General features: G+C 38.5%; 1 protein-coding gene across 3 annotated transcripts in view; it reads right to left on the bottom strand.

The window, feature by feature from the left end:
* PACRG (parkin coregulated) overlaps positions 1 to 24,020 on the bottom strand; it is a 267,294-nt gene that overhangs the window by 105,414 nt on the left and 137,860 nt on the right. For 2 of the 3 annotated variants that reach the window (XM_088142816.1, XM_025164686.2), the window contains 2 exons: positions 10,098 to 10,269; positions 2,613 to 2,762 (listed from right to left, as the gene is read on the bottom strand). In XM_088142816.1, coding sequence (XP_087998942.1) covers positions 2,613 to 2,762; positions 10,098 to 10,269 — 322 coding nt within the window. The remainder of the gene's footprint in view (positions 1 to 2,612; positions 2,763 to 10,097; positions 10,270 to 24,020) is intronic. The other variant, XM_088142835.1, reaches the window with a different exon arrangement.

Raw genomic sequence — 24,020 nt, 5'->3', positions numbered from 1 at the left:
GTTTTAAAAATTCTGCATCATTTACAGTAATCTGCACAGCACTTCATAAGCTATTATTGATCACTTTTGAATAAAATACACTGACGACATGAAATGTTTCTGCTTTCTAAATGCTCATAAAGTCATTACGACTGCTTTCATTTGACAGCATATAATAGTTGTTAAAGGACAATGCTGATGTTTTCATTTATTTGACATTATATTTTAAAAAATAATTCGGTACATCTAATACTTATCAAAGTAATTTCTGCTCCCTATGCTGATGTTAATATCCATTCAGCATAAGCTTTAATGGAGCTTTATACTTTGAAGATATTGTTTGGTCTCTCTTCATCTTCTGTTTTCTGCACAAAAAGCATTAAAACATATTTTGATTTTTTTCAAATATTTATTTAACCTAGGCGCCTTCATGAAGCTACATTTAAAATATGAATGACACAAGAAGACTCTGTTAGTAGAAACAACAACAGATGGTAACAAATGCTTGTGTCATGGTACAGTTCAATATGAAGAGAATTTAGGAAAAATTGGCCACATTTTATGCTGTATTAATTTCAAGAAAGACACTGAATGGTATCATATTGTTGACAACAGGTTTAATTCATGCCTCAGCACAAACCTATGAAAATGAAACATTAAACCAGGAAGGTTTAACGTTTATGCTTTCACTGGGTAAGTAGATGATGATAAGAAGGCAGAATGTAATACCATACAACAGAGATATACCTACTATAAAAACATGCTGCTGTTTTTGCATAATTATAATTATTTGATCAGTGCAAAAATGTACTATAAACTGAAATATTATTTTCTGGGCATAAGTTTTAGCAGTTAAAAGTTACAGTAAAGCCACTTATGATTTGATGTTTGATTCATAAAATCCAGAAGACAGTCCAAGATTTAAAAAATATTAATATTGTGCACCATAAGATCCAATAAATAAACACTAATTATTTGAAAATGTATATATTTTTTTCAGAAAAAAAAACCAAAGTACACAATGTAATAAGAAAGGAACACACTAAACTGCCACATTTGTTCAAGGGATAGGAAAACTTGTTTGTGTAGTCATTCTCTGTATGGTCCAGAACAAAGAACAAAGAGGCTATTGCCACACATTGCCAATGTTAATTCACACTCATTTAGCTAAATCAGATATTATTCTCTAATGAGTAAGTTGCACAAATCTAAAGTTTCTGCTTCATTAAGAGTCTTTTCCTTCACAACTACTGCCGGCGCATCAACCATTTTTTTATAATCTGTGAGGTAAGTTTGAACCAAAGAAATATGTATACTGTGGCAATATGTGTTTTAAAGGATGATTAGCAAGGCAGTTACTATTAAAGTTTGTAAACATGTTACTGAAACACTAGAGATTTAATGGACAGCTGTCAAATCAAATAATTGATTAGCATGCTTTGTAATCATGGTACCCTAAGGTGCTTAAATATGCAAGGGGAATCACAGCATAATTTTTCTACTTTAGAAAACATTTAGATTGTATGCCATATAACAATATATTGTAAATGTTTTTACAAGAATGATAAAAAGCAAGCAGCTAGGTACATGCACATAAAGTTCTTTTTTCATTTTAAAGAAGTCAAGCAGTTTAAAAGATGCACACTTGGAGTCTGATAAACAGGGATTTCTTGTTTACTGAACTCTTCTAACCGTTTAACCACATCACCACATCAAGCTGCTTGACCATTTTATAATGAAATTTTAAATGAGCAAATACCTAAACACTAAGTTGCCCTCAAAACTGAATTAACCAATTGCAAGTAATGGCATTGCATCAAAGTTGTTTCCACTCCAAACCCGCAAAAGCATGATCTGACTCAGAAATGTTGAGAACACTGAACAAAGCTGAACATCGCTGCCCTGCCCCAAACTATTGCAGATTATGAAGCAACCCAAAGTCTTTCATTCCAGTCAGTAACAAAGGGAAATGAACATCCCTCATTGGGGGGGGGGAAATCGGAAAATTGACAGAACCTGTTCTTTTCAGCCCTGCTAATTTCATATGGGGAATAGAAAGCTGACAAGGCACTTTTCCTCTTGCAAGTTCTGCTAGCGATATTCAACCCACTGGAAGAAGGGGCTGAAACACAAGTCCCCTCCAATGAGAAACTTTTCAAGCTAGTTTCATAATAGTTTAGCTATAGTAAAGATGAGGTGGAAATAAATCAGTTCAGATCTCAAACAGGACTGACATCCAGAGCTGCATTTGAACTCCACAGAATCCTTGTGTGGAGGCACCCAATATTCAGAGCCAAGTTAAGAGGTGGATGCTTAATTTGTTTACTAAAAAGGGAAAAATACAGTCTATCAATGCATTTAAAGAATGCTACAAAACTCAATAAATTTTAATTACTGGAAGATCATAGAACTGCTCCAGTGGTTCTGTAGTGTGTTGAATAAGCTTTGCACGTAAGGAGTAATAAATGAAGGTGTTAATTTCACAGCATCCCTAGAGAATAAGAGAGGAGAAGGTGCCAAATATATCTTAGTTTATACACTATAGTAAATTCTTACTACATTGTTAATCAGCCTTGCCTTGAGCCCCTCTATACTGAAGGGTTTGAAGACATGGTACTGCTAGGATCACTCACCATTCTTATTCTTAAAGATGTTTAAAATAGGGAGAATCTGACGATAATAGGGCACTAAAGCTTCCCCCACCATATCAGCTGACACCACCAGGTGCTGGAGGACTTTGAGCGTGATGCAGATGACCTGTCGGTTTCGAAGGTTCAGCGCATCTTTGATGAATGAAAAAAGACAAGCAGAAAACAGAAGAATTAATTTCAAGAATGTAGAAGGGAGGGGAGAAATCCTCTAATGGACAAATTTAATTAAACTGTACTCTGCTGGGGATTGTAAGTGGGCCTTTATTAGCCTGGCTTTGAAGGAACCCAGAGATGGATTGCAGCCCCAATGTTATAAAACACTGCCTTGTCTGAATGTTATTTGTTCCCGCAATTTGTGCTGACTCCTCAGTAACCCCAAGAAGGCAGCTTATTATTCCTTCTTGCTGCCTGTCTTACTGGTTCCTACCACCCCCACCCCCCAAAAAAAGAAGAAAGAAAAAGGAGGGGAAAAAGCCATCAGCAAGTACCACGGGGACTAATGGAATTGAAAAGGCAAACCATGAAGGTTGACGAGACATTCTACTGTAACAATTAGCCTGTTTATTTTTGCTTGCTTAGCAATCATTTTATTCATTTCAATTAACAATTGGTACTATTCGGAAAAGAGAACAATGATAGAAATGTTTACAAAGAAAAGCTTATAGGCTTCTTTTAAAAATACAGACTAACTGGTAAATAAGGATTCTATCCTGCCTACTTAAGAATTTTTTGTGTAGTGTCAGACAGCTGGATTTTGCTACTGACATCAATAATACCTTTTGTCCTGTTCCATTTCAGATTTCATACAAAACAAAAGAATAATGTTGTATTCTCCTTTGTATTTCAAAATTATATTTTCAAATGCAAATTTAAATCCAAATGTCTTCATGTTCCTGCCCTCCCACTTTATATACTATTATATATTAGGGAGCAAATGCCACAAACTGTAGATCACCACACAGGGGCTATTTGAATGTAAAGGGGACCAGAAGTGAAATCATTCACATGGCAGAATTAGAAAGCTCCATTACATTGTTGCACAGCGGCAAAGTGTAAAGTCCCCAAGCATAAAAACTTTCACCCCATTCTACCTATTACAGACGTCAAGTTCCAAAAGGAGACTAGAAGGGATAAGTGATGTGCCAATGGATAAGCATGAATATTATGGATATAGAATGGGAAGGAAAGGAAGGATTGCCAAATTTGAGCAATGAGCAGTAATCAGACCTTTCTTTTCAGATCTCAGCCTATTTCCTCCAGCTCCCAGGCTTTCCTTTCCCTTGTTCTTCACTCTCATCCTTCTGCCTTTTTACCTTTTCTTCTCTTGCTCTTTGCATGATCACCCAAAACAGTAGCAAGCCCAGCTAAGCAATCACTTTCCCTGCACAACAAATTCACTTGCCAGAGTTTTTTCCTCTGCCAGAGTCTCTGTTCCCCAAATTCAGTGATCACTCAAGTGGGCTGTCAAAATCTCAACAAAGCTGTGACTGCAGGAGTTCTCTTCTGATTATTTCATCATTATCTTACTATATACACCCTATGTTTTTGTATATATTTGAAGATTTTTGAGTGCCTTCTCTCTGATAGTTCAGCAAGAAAGTCTCCTTCCTACTGGGAGCACATAGGACTGGCAACTTCTCAATTATGCCTTTCTTTAAAATGGTACACATGCAGCTTTCCATGTTGGACAACATGCCATGGTTTCCAGGAATGCAGGGTTTGGGCAACGCTAAGAACAGTTGCCCTTTACCCAATTTCCTTTAAATTATGGATTGCAATGATTTAATTCAAACCCATTATTTTGGGGAGAGGAAAGGCTAAAGAACCATAGTGGAAGGAACTGGACTCTGCTTCTTACCAACAGTTCTAGTAGCAAACTTCTAGATCTCCAGTATGGAAAACTAGGGAGCTCTAAACAGTTTGGTGGACACAATACTTAACTCAAATACATGATGTGAAATCTTTTCTGGAGTATTGCCCCCAGCATAGTATTAAAAGGTTAACATAACCTTTGGCCCAAACAAAATTGTGCACTGCTGCATTAAATTAATTCAGAAACATTTAAAATATTTTAAAACACGTCAAATTCTTTGGCACATCAGTTTCTCGATATCTAATCTCTTTAAAATAGAGAATGTTTTTTTTCCCCTTTTGAGTTCAACTGAATTTTTACCCTGTTGCAGCAGAAATATTTCAAAACATGGCTCAGGCTAAAATTCAGCTATCTGCAATAAGGTTGGTTCATTTCTAACTCAATAAATAAGTATTGTGCTAGTTGAAAATGTGATAAAGCTATATTTCCTAATATTGCACTAGTTGACATTGTGATGAAGCTGTATTTTCTTAGATAGTATTATATTGCGGTGTAATACCCTGTATTACTGTGACTACTTGGATTTTTTCCAGCAACACTGAAAATGAATGAAATGTGCATTTTGTTATGTTTTCCTTTAAAAACAAAACAATGACATCTATGGGCAGGAGAAGCATGCAATCTTAAATCATGGCCTCCCAGTGTTACTGCTAGGCAGGGAAAGGAGCTCGCAGAATATCTAGCCACGTGAGTGAGAAGCACACCTACCCCTGTATTTGACAGATACTACTTTTATCTGGCCAGATTGCTGTGTGGCATTCTTCCAAGATGAGCTTGGAATTCCTCCTATGGCTGATGCAGATTCAGAATCTCTAAAAAGCATCAGTGAATCAAGTAGCAGCATTAATATATGAAGACAAGTTATACAGCTGTCCTAGCCAGGGGCTTCATCAGATACCATTTTGTTTGTTATTGTGCATCTTAAATTTACTCTGTGAATTGTTTTGCCAGATATTTTATAGGCAGTTGTTGGGTAGAAAGAGACATATACATTTTCCAGATATTAAAAATATAATATATTGTCACAGTTATCTTACACATAACTTGAGAGTTGATTTTAGACACTCCCAGGAACTGATCATTTTGGAAAATTCCAACAACCTGACTTTAGCTCAATTACAGCTAATGATCAGAGAATGAGTACATCTGGTTCCTTATGCTGGTCAAGCAGCAAGGTCAAGTCTGTACCATTGATGGGTATATATTTGATATTATGCCCACCAGCAAGCTGGAAACCCCTGTTGTAAGTGCCAGGTCATTAAAATTTGTATCTTGGGGTTGAAACTAAAGGAGTACAGTAATAAACCTGACTAATTAATTTGGAAGAGGAGCCAAAAAACAGATGTCCTCATAGATGGCTGAGAAAGACCTTTCCACTTCAGTGCTAACATTTGGAACAAGCCCACATTTTTATGCCACTTTTAACATTTGCATGAACTTTACTCTTAGAATTTGAATGTATCTCTTTTATGCATCCTAGCTGGTGTTCCCCTCTATCCAGTGTAACTGAAGAGATGCTTAATATTTTATATTATAGAGACAAGTATGTATAATACTTTAATCCTCTCTTTCAATAAATTATCAAAAAAGAAAAGACATTTATATTAGTTATAAGCCTGAGAATATATATATTGTATGTACAGTATAAGACTCCAAAAGGTATTCAAGCTTTAAAAACAATATGTCCCCAAAGACATCAGTAGGGATCTTTGCTAGATACTACATAAGTGAAATACAACTAGATTCTACAGTCAAGGTCCTAAAATGGCTTCAGCAAGTCAAAAGTATTCCACCTTTGGGCTGCTAGATGTAAACCACCTCTGACAACCATCTTTCACTTTGTTCCATTCGGCTGGGAAAGGGCTTTATGAAGATGGGGAGGACAAAACCCATAATGCTCTCTCTACCATAGCCAAGAAGTTATAGAAAGGTGGCACCTTGAACTGGCCCAGCTTGGGTAATAAAATATTTAACAGCAAGTGCACAAAAGCAAACATGTCTGAATTTCAAGAAATATTCAGATCTATTTTCAAAGGGCATCTTGCTTTGATTTAAATGATTAAGATAACGTTGAATACCTTTCTAGACAATACATTTACAAACTGCTAACATCTGCCCTCTAATCAATATATTTTAATATGTTCTGATAGATCAGTCCCTAGAGGCCTTCAATACATTTATCCTGAACTATTTTCCTGCTCCTGTGTGCTATTTCCTGTGTTCTAAATACACTTTTAGAAAGCGTTTTGAAAGGCCAGTCAGACAGTAGTGTCTTAACAAAACACAAAATAATAACAGCCAGTTATCTGAAACTAAATGCATTGCATCCAAGGGAATGTCTGAGGCACTGGGTTTTTGGCTGCATTTTATGGTTTTATGGTTTTTATAGTTTGGGGTATTATTGTTGCTGTGGCCTGCTCAGAGTTGTGTTTTAAGATGAGCAGCTGTACATATCTTTTAAATAAAATAAATGGATAAATAAATTGAGGGTTATTTAATTCTCCTATCAAGTTTTAATTATCAAAACCAATTGTTTCTTTTTACAAAGTATCCTTCTTGGCTTTTTTCACTCTAAGCAACTGGAGGATATTCTACAATGTTACTGTTCCTGCTAGTGCTAGAAAAGCAAAATATCTAGAGCAGTGTCGTCCAAACTTGGCCACTTTAAGATGAGTGGACTTCAACTCCCAGAATTCCCCAGCCAGCACGGCTGGCTGGGGACTTCTGGGAGTTGAAATCCACTCATCTTAAAGTGGCCAAGTTTGGACAACACTGATCTAGAGAGACAGGGATCCTTCATACTCCCTGCTCCTCTCCTCTCACCTTCCCAGGATTTGCCCTTATCTCCAGGCTTTCCTTATCAGCCTCCAAAAGCCAAATGCCTACCCCCATGTAAGGCAGCAACTTGAACTGGGCTCCTCTGATTCTGTGGCTGAAAAGGAGCAATCTGACAGGCTGCAAGCCTGTAGCTGTCGGCCACCTGAGAATAGCTCAAACCTGGCACAGGTGATACCAACCTGGGGCCTAAACCTGGAAGAGCGCCAAGCTCTAAAACACATGATCAGTGATGTGAGGGTACCTGTAACCCTATCTCACACCCTTATCATTGTTATCTTGCCTGTAAGTAAATCTTTTCTGATACATCTAACATGTACTATACTGTCTTGGTATAAAGCCTATATTACATACATACATTATTAAGACACCTGTCAGAAACCAAATTCTCTAGTTGAACCCCAAATTTGGTTCTATTTACAGAATCAAAAAGTGGCCCTAAAATCTTAAAAAAGGGAATAAATAGTTTGCCTTTCAGGAACATAGATATTTTCCTGCCAGGTAGATGAATATAAAATATTGGTCAGTTGTTGATCTGCAATATACTGAAAATGCATTAAGGAAGCAGATGAACCAAAAGAAGATGAAAAGAAATTAAATACGGAGAAGTTGATGAAAGTAAGCCACATGTTTTAAGTTGTGTGACTTGTACCCAACAGCAAAGGCACTAGAGTCAGGAGTCAGTTTTTCTGCCACTTATTTTATTGAGACTTCCAGAAGAACTAACTCCAGTATGTCTGCAGTAATTCCAGCATATACAGGCAGCCCAAGATAAATGAGCAACAAAACTAGATCACTGTCATGCTTAATTGACCAATAATAACAATAACAACCCAATGCACTACACTTTGAAAATATTACCATTAGCACCATCAGTTTCAAAATATTTTTTTCCAAATCAGGGATATGTTACAATATGTTGTTGTTGCTGCTGTTTGTTTTTAAAAAAAGAATCCAAGGCAAAAGCTTGTAGTTTGTGCAAACTAGCACTTATCGAAAACTCCAGATACTCTGCTATAGGGCTGATAAGCTGCCTAATTAAATCATCAAGTTATTTATCAGGCATGTTATCTAAATAAGGCAACAAGCAGTTCTGACAATAATTTGTCATGTCAGTAGAACCATAAAAGGGCCATGCTAGGGAGAAGTTATGGTCATGTTGGCTGAGACGATGGGTGTTATTGTTAAAGATATCTAGAGGTCCCAGCCTGAGGAAGTTCAGCTCTCCTGACAGCCAGGGCTAGTGTAAAAGTTGCTTGAGTACTGCTTCTGAAGTGCCCATAGATGTATCTTGTGGCAGGCATACTCAGGAGCCCCACCCTCTTAATAACTTCTCCCACCCACGATCTGAGTGCCAGTGTTATCCTAGCTGAGGCTCCCTGCTGTGTCCTTCCTCCCTGCAATCGCCAGCTGCACATTTTCTGGCCTTAACACCCACATGCGTGTATGGTAGTTCTCTCAACAGAGAGAGGGGGTGGGGCTGTGCTGTCCTGAAACAGAAGCATCACCCCACCTTTGCCCTCCCACAACTGGCAAACAGGATTAGGCAGCTCTCATTGCAGCCACTGCAGTTCCATCTCAGCCTGGTTAGCTACTCCTAAGCTCACTGCCATGGCTGCAGTAGCAGAGACTAATCCGGCATTCCTATGGATTCCTGCTGGAGAGAGCCCCACTCCCCTACACACTATTCCACTGAGGGGCACCAGGGAGTTACCCTTGTTGGAAAGAATGGCAGGTGCCATGGCTTTTCCCTCTCAGACTAGGCCTTCAGGAAAGGTGTCCACTCGTGTCAGGAAATGCCTTCCCCTGTCAGAGCCCTAATATTCCAGGTGTCCCTTTGATTGGCCGTGCATTTCTTTCTCTAACAGCAGCCCTGGCTGTTGTCAAAGGCATAGCAGAGCATTTAAGTAACTTGTTCACAAGAGGCAGAGCAAACCAGCTAGGTAACACTCTATATTTGTCTATCTCAAGTATAAGATCGAAAAATTCTTTGGAGAGAGGGTCTGTGATTTTACATAGAAAACAGCAGATCCATTAGCCTTTAAAGGAACTAAGTTTACAAAATCTGTGTAGACATCAGTAAAATAATACATTTCTTTTTAGACTAACCAAAATATTTTAAAATGTTGAATAAACATTTCTGGTTTTATTGAATCAAAATCCTGACATAGGTCAAAAGGGTGGGATTTCACTATCCCTCAAATGATGCTTGTGTCCTGAAATCATAGTTCAAGGTTCAGATATAATTGTGAACTATGATTAATAAACTTGCAGTATACTGAAAGGGGAAGAGGGGGAGGGTATGCAAGAGTGATGCAGGTAAGACAGTGGCTCTTGCATATCTTAATGAGCACAAATATGTTTATCAGAAATAGGCCATTATCATGCTGATGAGGGAAGACTTGACTTAAAAAGAAAAATAACCAAGCTATTCAAAATAGCAAAATAAAAAAAGTTGAGGTTCCGAAAACTATTTTGCTATTTCTTCTACGATTTTCTCAGTTATTCTCATATCTAAGTTTGAGGAGTATAAAAAGAAGAATGAAAAGAACTTTAACTTCCTGTATACCGTGATTGGCATTAGAGTAAGAAGATAACAAGTCAGGCAGCACAGTTCTAAGGGCCTTGGTTATGGCTTTACAACTGACTCAGGTTTATCATCTACTAGAAATACAAGGCCTGGCATGTTTTATTCCTTAATTAGCAACTTGTCAAAAAGCCCCCAGAACCCTAGGCCCTATTTCATTCTTCAGACTTACTTTTTATTGGAATAATGAGCTGAGGAATGACAGGAAGGATCTTGTTTCCACCATGCTCCAACATGTCATGGATGCCTTGCCGAGCAAAAAACTCATAGGGAAATTGCATTTCACATAATCCATCGAAAAACAGTGGCAAATAGTGATGGTAGTCCAATTTCTCAATTTCCACCTGAAAATTCATACAAGAAAGAAGTAAATCTAAACTCAACCACTATGATGTCCTATTATAGTAATCTACAAGTTTCATATCAATGTCCTATTGAGCAAGACAAATGTTAGCATCCACTAGGATATCACGTGATGATGGCTATTCTGTTTTCCATTTGAATCAAAACTGAAAATAAAAAGGAAATTGATTTTTGATGCTTGTATTTCCAAATATTATTTGATATGAGGCATCCACTCATTCTGAATGGATAGATCCTTCTGGTGAGGAATAACATTGAGTCTAACAAGCAACTTATTATGCAAGACTGTCAAAACTCTAAAGCTGAAACTGAAAATGGAAGTGGTTTCCAACATTATATATTTCCAATAATAAAACTGGAATTTATGTTAGTGGAAAACTTCTAATTGTCCTAGGTATATATAACCACAATACAAAACTTTTCATTACTGATATGTTAATAAAAGCGTAAGATTAAACTGGATTCATTCAAATAGTTATGAAAACAACATTAATCACATACAGTATATCTGAATGGGTCCACTTTGATGTGATATATCAAGGAAATTATCTGATCAAAGGAATTGTGTGATAAATTTATGATCAAAATGCATTTCATAACATTCTACAGGAGAAAACAAACACTTTGATAGTGATAAGACAAAGTCAATTTGTTTATTTTGAAGTGATGAATGCAAAAATTGAGAAAAAGTTTCCTACTCTTTATTTATTTATTTATTTTCTATAGCTGCCCATCTCAACCAAGTGACTCTGGGCAGCAAACAATTCTAAAACAATTAAAACAATTAAAAACAATACAAAAATAAATATATACAGCAGCCAAGAAAATTATCATAATAATTATCAAAATAGCCAAGAGGTCTTTAATATATTCAGGGCCCCAGGCCTGGACACATAGCCAAATCTTTAAATCCCCACAAAAGGGCAACAGGGTCAGGGCCATCCTAATCTCTGAAGGGACGATGTTCCAAAGGGCAGGGGCTACAGCAAAGAAGGCACATGTCCTGGTCCCTGGCAGCCGACATTCCTTGGCTGACGGGACCCACAGCACACCCAGCCTGCTGGACTGAAATGGATGGGTAGAAACTATTAGGAAAAGATAGTCCCTCAGGTAACCCATCTCAGTCTCAAACCCTGGCCTAATCCCTGACTGAAAGGGGTCTAGATAATCTGCTTCATCCAGGGTCCTTTGAAGCTGCCATGCAACCACTCTCTCCATAACCTCTCCATAACCAAAGGGAAGGTTGGAAACTGGGTGAAAACTGTCCAGGTTGGTTGGGTTGAGCAATGACCACTTGAGGAGGGGGTGCACCACCACCTCAAGAGCCAGTGGAACCACCCCCTCTCTCAAGGAGGAATTAACCACCGTCCAATCCCAATCATACATCCTCTCCCACACAGTTTTAACATGCCAGGAGGGACACGGATCTAACACACAAGTGGCTGAACTAGCAGTGTCAAGGCCTTGTCCACTTCTTCAGGTTCAGTGGGCTCAAACTCCCCCCAGATACCTGTATATGACTTGGCCCCTGTAACCTCCACAGACTCTGCCTTAAGGCCAGAGTCCAACATAGAGCAAATACAAGTGACTTTATCCACTAGATGTATAGCATATTCCTCACAGTGACCCTGTAGGTGAGCCTCAGTATAATTCCCTCCGAGGAGGGACCGAGTCACCCGAAATAGGGCTACTGGGTGACTGTCTGAGGATGCAATAAGGGCAAAATAATTACATTTCGCTGCCCTTACCACCACAAGAGAGGCTCTAATAGCAGTTCTAGCTTGTGTTCGGTCATCTTCGTTCCTCGTCTTTCGCCAGTGGCACTCTAGGCATCTCTTAGCCCTTTTAAGTTCCCTCAGCTCTTCTGTATACCACAGAGTGTGTCGGGAACCACGGGCACGGAGACACCATTGAAGCGCAATCTGATCCAAAACCACAGCCATTCTACCATTCTAAGCAGCCACCAAAGCTTATTGAACTTTCTTGGCCTTTTAATTATAGTTTAAGCATTCCAATCATGAAGAACATCTTCCTTCTAGTATTTATTCCATCTTGTTGCAAAACGTATTTTAAAGAATTCTGATGGGTAAGCATATCCCTTATAGGTTGATTAATTTTGATTTGAGACAACGAAGCTCATTTTATACAACTCTGAAGTGAAGTTTAATTTTGCTTCATATAATTAAAGTAGACCACACTGGTTTACCACTATTACTAAGTATTTCTCATTGCCTAGATAACTTTCATTAAGGTTACTTTTAATACATTTCTGTTTTCTAAGTCTTAATTGACAGAGCACTAACCTAATTTTTCTTGCAATATCTTTAACCTTGGAATAGACTGACAAAACCATGTTAAGAATTGGGATTCTAAAGCACAGCTGTTTCAAAAATTTGCAGTGATTGACAACTCATACTACTTTGGAAAGATCTTAAATGATATTGGTTTTCTTGAAGAATCTGTGGGGAGGGTGTGAAACCAACTGTTCTTGCAATGTTAAATGTCCTCCCACAACATGGAATCCAGAAATATTTTAGCATTACATTTCACAGTGGGAAACCTTTTACTTCTCTGTTTATGATTTAGCTTTGAACAGTAACTATTATGCAAAGGGGCATAAATAAATAAATAGGATAAATAGGATTTTTGTTGTTGTTTATACCCACAACATGCTTCTAAATTTTTCAGTTCCTCCCACAAAAGTATTCTGAATCAAAACTAGAAATCTTTGGCTGCACTTAACTGAATTTACTGAGACATTGGTAACAGCTGTGTGTATTTTTCTTTTTTCCTCCAAAAAATATCAAAAGAGTAACTATGAACCAGCATATGCAACGTTATATGACCTGCAAAAGCAAAAGGGTAATAAAGAATTGATCATTCCTCTTTCTCTGATTCTTTTTTTACAACACATCAAGATACTATTATTACTGCAATGGAAAACACATTATTTTAGTAAAACTGCACAAATGTCTCCTAAAGGACAGTATGATATTATCTAGTCATTTTGCCCTTTACTTTTTTTTGTCTAAATAAAGAAAATGGACAACACACTTTGAAGTTTCCCTGAGTATGTTAAATTCAAAACACAATGACCTTTCACATTGTCTGGGAATGATCATATATAACATATTGTGAACACCTGATCAAACAGCTGCTAAAATACTCAGATTATTAATATAATACAATGAAAGTACCAGATGAAAATGGTTTCGGAACAGCTGCACTGAACTTTCTTGCTTTCTTTATTGCTCAAGATCATGCAGGAAATTAAACTATGAGTTCCTTTGTGAACTACTTCAAGAGACTTAGAGACACCCAGGTATGCAGTTTATCACTATTTTTAATATACATATTATTCAGGGCTAAAATTATATCAGGTAAATGCAGCAACTCAAGACAGGAACCTGAAAGAAATACCCTCACCAATTCAAAAAGATGGAATATTCCAGTTTATTAGTACTATTTAATGCTTAAACCTAGGCATCTGCAGACATTTTTCCAGTGAGAGATTATCTATATATCTACATCTGTCTACATGTGTGTTGATAGACAGACAGATAGACAGATGCACACACACATGGTGGAATTTTACTCAAGAAGAAGGTACATCTTAGCTAGGTCATACTGTTGAGATATATAGATACAGATATATAGCTATAGCTAGATACACACCCACACACACACTCACAGTGGAGTTTTACTCAAGAAGAAGATACATCTCACCTGGGACATACTGTTGATATTCCAAATGTACTAAGTATCTACTCCAGTTTTAAAATAATGAATTAGCACCTCCTCCTCCCCCAATTCCATGCCCGTACAGGTAGTCCCCAGTTTAAGAATGAGTTCCATTCCCAAGGTCTGTCCTTAAGTCGAATTTGTATGTAAGATGGAATAGTATTATTGTATAATACTGTATAAGCAGTATTGTGTAATGAACTCAAACCATTGTGTATTTAACTCGAATCAAGCTAAATGTGTATTTAACTCGAATTTTGCTACAACAGGCTTTGTTCTTAACTATGGGTCATCCATAAACCGGGCGTTCTTAACCTGGGGACTACCTATGCTGCAACTACTACTCCCCCAATTCCATGCTTGTATAAATATGCTGAAGTGTTCTGTGCGTGCATGTGAATGTTCCAGAGAGTGGGAATCTGATTAGTGATGCAGATTTTATAACTACAAGAGAAAATGTATTTATTTACAGGAAATACATTACAGGAATCGGAAAAGCCTACCAGGAAATTCAAGGAGCGCATGCTCTATGAGTCTGGGAAGAAAGGCAGAAGAAAGTGGCCTCAAATTAGCAATCCTTAGACTAAGAACAGGCAGAGTGATAGAATTCTTAACTTTCTATGAAGATCCCATTATCCCTCAGTAGTTGATGAGAATCTGTAGATAGTGTCATTGGAATTGGACCTTCAACAGTACCATCCCTGGAAGAACAAGTGATGGAGGGACAACCAGACCTAAGTATCAATGCACCAGGCTGAGCAGACCTGGCCTATCCAACACTCACCTTTTCTAGCACTAAAATATTTACATTGCTGCTATACTTTTACAATATTGCATCTTCATAAACAACAAGAACACCAAGAAATTAGATAACAATATACTACTCTGACTCCTCTTCTAGCAAAATGTATGTAAAAACAGAAGACAAATTTGCAGGGCTGACTGTTTGTTTGTTTGTTTGTTTATTTCACAGATTTATATAGCATCCCATCTCCCAAAAAGTGACTCTGGGTGGCTTACAAACAGAATAACAATTAAAGCCATATCATAATATAAAAACACCAGACATAAATAACAACAAAAATAAAAGTTAAAAACATAAAGGAATAAAAACATAAAAGAACCCCAAGACCAAAACCACCATTTAGCCTCATACAAACACTTTGCAGGTTCGCCATGGGATCCCCAGGGTTGATGGAAGAACCACATTTTCAAGGCTTTCCAGAAGGCTAACTGAGATGGGGCTAACCTCATCTCAAGGGGAATGATGTTCCAGAGTGGGGACTACAGCAGAAAAGGCGCATCTTCTGGGTCCTGCCAGATGGAGCTCTTTAGCAGATGGGACCTGGAGCATACCTCTTCTGCTGGACCTAATGGGACAGGTAGATGTAACCAGGAAGAGACAGTCCCTCAAATAACCTGGTCCCATGCCACGTAGGCTTTAAAAGTCAAAAACAGCACCTTGAATTGCACCTGGAAGCAAACTGGCAACCAATGCAGCTTGTGGAACAGAGGTGTAAATAGGTATAAATAGAGTGAGTTGGCAGAGAATTTTTAAAACATTTTACTAACAGCAGGAGAATCAAATGAACTAAGACCTGAATTTAGAGGGTGTCATGTCTTTGTTGCTATTTTTTATTTTTATTTTTTGGACAGATAACTATCCAAAGGTTAAAATAGCAGTTCTCTTGATTTTTTTTTTTTCTATGAGACAATAAACCATCTCTCCACTGGCATAGCAATCTCCAGTTAGCTGGTATCTATATATAAAGGGTTTCAGTCACTGGCTAAGGATACTGAAATGTGGGATCATACCGATTCCTCAGATAACAATTGGGCAAAGTTGAATTTTCACATTTTTGTTTCCCAAGTTTAAATTTGCAAATTTTATTTTATTTTTCCAGCTGTTAACTGGAAAACTGTTGTATGGCTTTTCCTGAGGAGGGGAGAGTGAGGGAGCTTGCTTATAATACCATGGATGGTCAAGTATCTGAAGATATATAAAACCTGTAGTAGAATCTTACATTTAGCCTGTTCACTAAGGGTTACTTTTTCACTGGTGTAACCTACTAAATTTATTTATAGAGTCTAACAAGTAGCCTGTGAAAAGAACAGTTTAATTATACAATTATTTCTGCACAGCACTAGTTCAGAAATTAGGTGGGGAGTTGCATGTTCAGAGATTCTTACATGCCTTCCTTAACATGCTATCTAAGTACAGGGATTCTGTGCAGGAATATTCAATGTTTCCTGCCTCGGCATCTGCAGTCTAATGCTGTACCATCCAGTAAATGTTTCATTAATTCAGCAGCTATTTCTGCAAAATATGCCCACAGAACACATCAAGCCACATATTAAAATAAATAAATAAAGTAACAGAAAAAGATTTTCAACCTACTGAATACTATTGATACAACTGAAATAACATGAAGACAGCACTGCAATGGACCTGCTTCTTATGAAGACAGAGAGAAATCAGGGAAGGCAAGAACAAGCAGTAAGAAACCAGAAATTCAGATCAAGCAAGGGTAAATGATACATATCTCTCATGGGTCCTACAACCTTCTTTATGCAGCAGTAGTTGAATAAAGCAACTCCCTACATCAGCCAATCAGGTGGAACATCTTGCCATGTCACTTTCTATAAATGGCTTGTGATTTCATTAAAAACAGCATCAGCCCAGAGACATACTCATTAATCGATTCATTTCACCATACTCATGGGCCTGGCAAAAGAGGGAGAGGCAAGAGAAACTCAGGTTATTTTTTGTGTCCTCCCAAATGCTTCCTGAGTAAAACATGATCCTTCTCTTCCAAATCTATTGTCTTTGCTGTACAGTCATTACTACCAGTCCGTGTTTTGGGGAAAAGGAAGTTCCAAGTAGGCATTGTACCAACAAAGGAACCTGGTGCACATGGTCAATGCATGTTGACTAACATCTAGGAGGGCAGCACCTAGCCAAGCTTTGCTGATCTCAAAAACCTAAACAAAGTTGGGCTTCATTACATAAGCATCTCCATTAGCTACAATGACACCAAAATGATGAAGTGTGCATCATGATGTCACAAAACAAGCTCCAACATTTTGTATTTATTTCATGCCATCATATGCTAGTACATAAGGGGCAGATTTTGTACCACATCACATGCTTCATAATTTGTCCCTTGTGGATGTCCATCTCAGGGCTTTTCCAATCTCCTCCAACCTATAATTCTTCAAAGTATTCATAGTACAGCACTGACCATAAATAATGGCTGGCTAGTAAGCCAAGCTAAAATCTATATCCATTCCAAAAGTAACCAAGCTAGGAAGATGTCACAACAGGTGGTCCTCATTTAATGACCACTCATTCAGTGACCATTTGAATTTACAACAGTGCTGAACAAGTGGTACTTATGACTAGTCCTCGTACTTACAGCCATCACAGCGTCCCCACATCATGTGATTGCAATTTGTGGCCTTCAGTGCCGGCTTCTCTGGTGATCCTGCTGCACGCACACGTGCACGCACACACACACACACACACACACACAAGGGAGTCTATGGTCCGATACAGCAGCAGCTTGCCTGACAGCAGTGTTGCTGAGTCTGGTCCGGCAGTGCAGGAGGCAGGAGCGTAACCAGTCTGAGACAGGGCACACGGCAGCAAGTTCCGGCGGAGACATGAGCAAGGCATGAGCAATCACAAGTGAGGCATGAGGGGATACTAGACGGTTGTCGTCCTTGAATCCTCCCCTTCTGAGCCTTATTTTATAATGGCGGCCAGTGTTCCTCATTTCGGAGGGCGAGGCTCCCTTCTCGTGAGTAACCTCGCCAAACACCTTTGCAACACTCTCTTTTCAGCACGCCTCATTCTCACATCAGGTGGTTTCACATTTTCCACCTCATTATCTGAGACTGACTCCGGCTGTTGCTCACTGTCCAACCCCACCTCTGATGACCGCTCAGCCTGCTGTTTGTCCAGTGTGTCCTCATATTCTGACTCCGAATCAGACTCAGAGCGGACCATGACAGCTTCTGACAAGCAAAGTCAATGGGGAAGCCAGCAGGAAATCGCACATCGCGGTCACAAGTTCTTCACTTAATAACTCGCACAATCCTCACTTAACAATGGTAACCAGGAGTGCTGGAACTGCCATCTGCTAAGCAGTGGAGTCACATGTTTTTTCAGCTTATGACTGTGTCACTTAACGATGGAGTTTACAGTCCCAATTAGCATCATTAAGCGAGGACTACCTATACTGCCAGACTGGAAAATGATACAGAAGAGGAGATACTGGAAGGCAAATAACACTTCCTGTGTGATGTCAGAATCTTATTGTTAAAATTTTGAGATTCCACACCCTTACAGAAACATAGATTGGAAGTAAAGTAAGTCCAGCCCTCTGTCCAAGACAGCAATCCTTATAACATCCCAGAGAAACTTTTCAACTTTTGTTTGAAAACCTCCAATAATGGAGCAACCACAACTCCAGGAGGCAGGCTGTTCTCCTGCAGGTCGCAGTCATGGCTAGGAAGGTCTTTGGGCAGGTTCCCTCTTTCTGGATTGGGTGGCCTTACCTATAGTAACCTATGCCTTAATCACCCCCCACTTGGGTTGCTGTAATGCACTCTACTTGGGGATGCCCTTGAAGAGCATTCAGAAGCTACAACTGGTCCAAAATGCAGTGGCACATTTTTTATGTTCCATGATGTGCCCATGTAACACCTCTGCTTGGTAAACTGCACTGGTTCTCAGTGGGCTTCTATGGATAATTGAATGTGCTGGTTTTCACCTGTAAAGCTCTATGTGAGCCAGGGCCAAGTTACTTGTGGGATTGTCTGTCTCTGCTTGCCCCACCAGAACTGGCGGAGTTGGCATGCTCCAAGTCCTGTTTATTAAACAGTATCATCTTGTGCCTAGGAACTATGTCTTCCCCATCACTGCACCTGCCCTGTGGAACAGCATCCCCTAGATCTCTGGAGGGCCCTGATTCTGTTGCCTTTTCATAAGGCATTAAACACTTGGATATTCCTTCAGGCATTTGGGCCGGGAGCTTAAGTGAGTCCCTTTGGCTGAGTGTTTTGTTATTGTTTTAGGGATCCGAAGTGGTATGGCTTTTGACCCCAATGATATAATATATTTTTTAATTGATGTGATTTATGTTATGATTTTTAATTCTTGTACACTGCCTAGAGTACAGAGTGGTGAGATGGGCACCTGCGTACATTGATTAAACAAATAAATAAGTAATGAAAAGTCAACAACTCTGCTAGTATAAGCACTTATGCTATATTTCTATTGAACTGAGGATCTATTGACTACAAGAAAGAAAGAAATCCAACAACAAAATATTCCAGGGCTAATTACTTTAGTATGTGAAAATGAAATAAAATTCTAATAAAGCTCAGTGAGGTAGGAACCAAATGAAAAACAATGTGACATTTCAGAAAGAAAACAGGAAATGGAAGAAAGCTCAGGAAAATACATAAAGGACATCCAAGTTCAGTAAATAATTCACAAGCTACTGTACAGCCTGATTATGTAATGCTGGTTGGGGAGAAACATTTGACAAATGCTTGCAATAGTTAAGCTAAACCGCTTTGAAAGGTTATAGGAGAATGGGCCAACAAAACTTACAAAACTCAGAAGGCTTTTTCTGTTATACAAAATACGTTAAAATTCTGAAATTATTTGGCAAGAAACAGTGGATATTATCTGAGAAAATTTAGGAACATACTTCTTCAAACAGCTGCACAATACTCTATTTGTTCTCTTTGGGATCTGCATCCTTGCTTACTCTTAAGATGTTCAAGAATACTAGTTGTAAATATGCGAGTTTATGTAGCTTTTATAACATACAATAATAATGCAAAAGCAACAATAGAATTCTAATAAAGCATTTTGCATCCACAGGATGGTTCCCAAAATTATTCTTCCAGATCCGTACATCTGAAAGCTGTTCATTGGCATAGATCTTTCATGCAACTTCCTGGAGGTGATTTCCTGGCTAATTGTCGTTGATGTAACTGTCTGAAGTCCAATTAGATGAATAGCCTATTTGTCTTCACACTGATGTATTCATGGGAATCACTCCAGGATGCAATTGCTACATTAAACTTAGCTTTTTGTCTTGGTATAAATACTGGAACAAAGAAGGCAAACTCATTTTGTTCTGGGTTCCAGATCTTTTTAAAGCCATAGCGATATAGACACAGATTGCATAAAAATATTATACAACTACATTTATCCAAAGGAACAGAGACTGCAAACTTAATCCCATTATTTGAGCCCCACTAGATTTAATGGGACTTGCTTCTGATATATAAAGATTGTACTGTTCAACATTTGTTCATCTTGGCAGAGACCTTCTGTTATAATCTGTGAGAATACATATTCATATGTTAATCTGTATTGTATATGTCACTGCCTTAAGAAAAAGTGCTATTTCCCCCCTCAACATTTTCTTTAAAATCCCCTGAGGATCACATTAAAAGCTAGGAACAGAGTATGGTTTTATGTAAAGAGATAAAGACACAGACGGGGGGGCGGGGGCAGGGGGGATACTGCTGTTGAGGGTCTGAAAGGAAAAAGCCAAAAAATGTTTTGGCTTCCATTCTGAAAAGGGGTTGGAGAAATGCATTTCTGACACATCTAAAAGTCATTCTAAGCAATGCTTAAATTAGAGGATGGAGCCGCAAGAACCAACTGGTATGTGTGAGAGTCAGTAAATGAGTGTGTGTGTGTGAGAGAGAGAGACAGAGAGAGAGAGAGAGAGAGATTGAGAGAGAGAGATAACAGACTTCTCTGATAATATTTTCAGTGAATTACTGAGGTCATGGCTTGGGAAACTTGCAGGAGTAGGGAAACTTACAAAAATCCTTGTATCTTTCCCCATTCTTATTTTCTGAATAGTATCCTAGATAAAGAGTGGATTTTTAATTAATTAATTAATTAATATATCAAATTTATATAGCATACAGTACAGACACAGTAACCAGAGACTACCAAAGATCCTGTGATTACAACCATTTTTCCAACTGATATTATTCATTAAAGGAAAGCATACATCAACATATGGAGATGACAGGAATGTCCCAATGATACCATTTAATGTATTCCGCATCTTTCTCATGTGTAATCCGTAAACGTACCTTAAACAGAAGAGGCAGATTATCTGTCCTTAATGCAGATTCCCATAATGCTATATTCTGGAAGCATTTATGGCAAATTAAATGCAACTCTTCCTTACCTGAAGGCTTCTCAAATCCCTTAAGAGTGTTAAAGATCCCATATCAATAGGATCCAGAAAATACATCCCCAAGTTTAATCTTTGGCTACAGACATCAAAGAATAAAGCTACGTAAATATTCATACAAGTATCTGAGGTAGTCAGATTCCTGCTGACTTTATACATTGTGCTAAACCATTATTTGTTTCAGTTATGGTTTACTGAGTAAACCACATTAACTGGATTCACACATGGCATTAAGCCATTTATAAACCGCTATGGCTAGGTTCATAGGTAGTACTTAGTGACCAGTTCAAGCATTAAGCTAATCACTGAACAATTAGCCTGATAATTAGACTGACTGACTCAAATGATTGAGAAATAACTTTATTTTGCTAGCAGAATAGAACTGATCCTGTATCCACTGTCCAATTTACTACTTCTATTTAAATAAAGTCAGATTTCTAATTTAAATAATCCTGCTGATTTTCACTAACTGAATGTAATAGCTTCCTCTAACATATACTTTAAAAGAGGAATTGACAAAAGCAATGGAATACAGTGGTACCTCGGGATACGAACTTAATCCGTTCCGTGACTCTGGGCGTATCCCGAGTTGGTCGTAACCCGAAGGAAATTTCCCCATAGGGTTCAATGTAAATCCGGTTAATCCGTTCCGCCCTCTGAATTTGGTCGCACCCCGAGGCAAATTTCCCCATAGGGTTCAGTGTAAATCCGGTTAATCCGTTCCGCCCTCCGCCCGAATTTGGTCGCAACCCGAGGCAATTTCCCATAAGGTTCAATGTAATTACCGTTAATCCGTTCTGGCGTCCACGGACCACACGGAAAGCGGCCGGGCGCGGCGTGGTGCGGCGCGAAAATGGCCGGGTGCAGCGTGGCGCGGCGTGAAAACGGCCCGGCGCGGCGCGAAAACGGCCCGGCGCAGCGCGGCGCGGCGCGAAAACAGCCCGGCGCGGCGCGAAAACGGCCGCGGACCACGCGGCAGGGCCGGAAAAACAGCCGCGGACCACGTGGCACGGGCGGAAAAATGGCCGCGGACCACGTGGCACGGGCAGAAAATGGCCGCGGACCACGTGGCACGGGCGGAAAATGGCTCGTACCCCGAGGCGGAGTTCGCAAACCGAGGTAAAATTTTGGGGCCAGAGCTGGTCGTAACCCGAAAAATTCGCAAGCAGAGGCGTTCGTATCCCGAGGTATCACTGTATTTCAGGTAATTTGAGAGAAAATGAATAATAGATTTGTAATGGTTTTTACTGGTTTTAATTTATCCTCTGTTATGCCAAAGTTTACAAGAAAAATGATTGTAACCTAGTGGCCATCCATAAAATATCACGCATCAAAAGAGAGGGAGGAAATAACGAAACTAGGAACCAGATTTGACCTCAGAAACCCTACAATTCTTAATTAGATTTCCATCCACTAATCATTACATCATGATACTTTTCCTGAGACTACAATTTTGCAGTTTTCACAACTTGTGCTTACCATATCCATTAGCTTATTAAATAAGGAATGATGTATAATTTATTCAAAACCATAGTAACTTTCAGTTATCACTCCTTTTTAAAAATTTTAATATTGCTGCAATATCTTTCCAGATATAGAAATCAGTTTACTAGACCTAGCCAAATATTTAATAGTTCCTACTTTTTTTCTTTTTTTTCACAGAACAGCAGTGTTCTGTGAACTTTTCACTAAGATTTCTCTAAATAAATATTATCAGGATTAAAAAGTGAGTTAAACATTATTACTCTAGATGATTCAAATATTCTGTCGTCTTCTCAGAATTTCCTCTTAAGAAACTTTGCATTAGAGTATGTTTCAGTAAAATGAGCAGTCTTTCACAAAGTGTCCATTTCATTCAAAGTAAAATACACAAAGTGAGGAAATATTATCATACATTCTGCTAGTTCAAGTAGCATTACCATCTAAACATTTAAAGATGCAGTCAAATTGCCACCTGTAAAGCTATCAATCTTTCTCCCTCTCTAGCCCTTTGATGCTAGTTAATGCTAATTATATTATTTTAAAAGTATATACATTTAAATGAATTACATTAAATGAACAAGGGATGGATTTTTCCTCCTTCTGGGAGACAAAATAACCCTATTTTGCACAGTTTCATGGTTGGATGGTGAAAACACAGATGTACAAATCAGACAAAAATATCTTTTCGCCTGAAGCTATGTATTAATTCAGATGGCCTTCTTACATTGATTTAATGCAGTAAACTGCTGTACTATTTAATTCCTGTTCCCCCTTCCATTCCTCCAGGGCTAAATCTTGTTTTAACATCAACTATAGAACAAATAAATTAGAATCTATTTCAGATGTTGTAGCGTTTACATGCTAGTTTATTGCTCACAAAGCCTATCTGCCTGTCATTTTAAATATTTTATTACTTTTCATCCAAACAATGGGAAATTCAGTCTAATTGTGGGGGCGTTTGCTCAGTCTCTACTAAATAAGTGTATTAAATTGTATGAATTTAAATGTGTTTGTAATCTGGTGGTATGAAACTTCCAAGATAGGCTGGTATAAATACTGATTGGCCTAAGAAATGCAGAATCTTAGAAAAAGTCTTGACAGGCCAAGACCAGTCTCTCACTTGCCTTCTGCCTTTCACATATTTCCAAATGGAGAAGTTGGCAGTGGTTAGAATGTAAGTAGGACAAAGTGGAATAACTACCTAACAAGACACCTGGTTTAAGTTTCTTTTAAAGAATCTACTGAAGAATTTATAAATGGCTTCAAGTCTA

This window comes from Python bivittatus, unplaced genomic scaffold (genome assembly GCF_059951505.1).
Source record: "Python bivittatus isolate LINGU-HERP-01145 unplaced genomic scaffold, Pbiv_v1 ctg000020_np1212, whole genome shotgun sequence".
Lineage (NCBI taxonomy): Eukaryota > Metazoa > Chordata > Lepidosauria > Squamata > Pythonidae > Python > Python bivittatus.
Note: the sequence above shows the minus strand (reverse complement) of the source record. Positions and strands in the feature narration are given on the sequence as shown.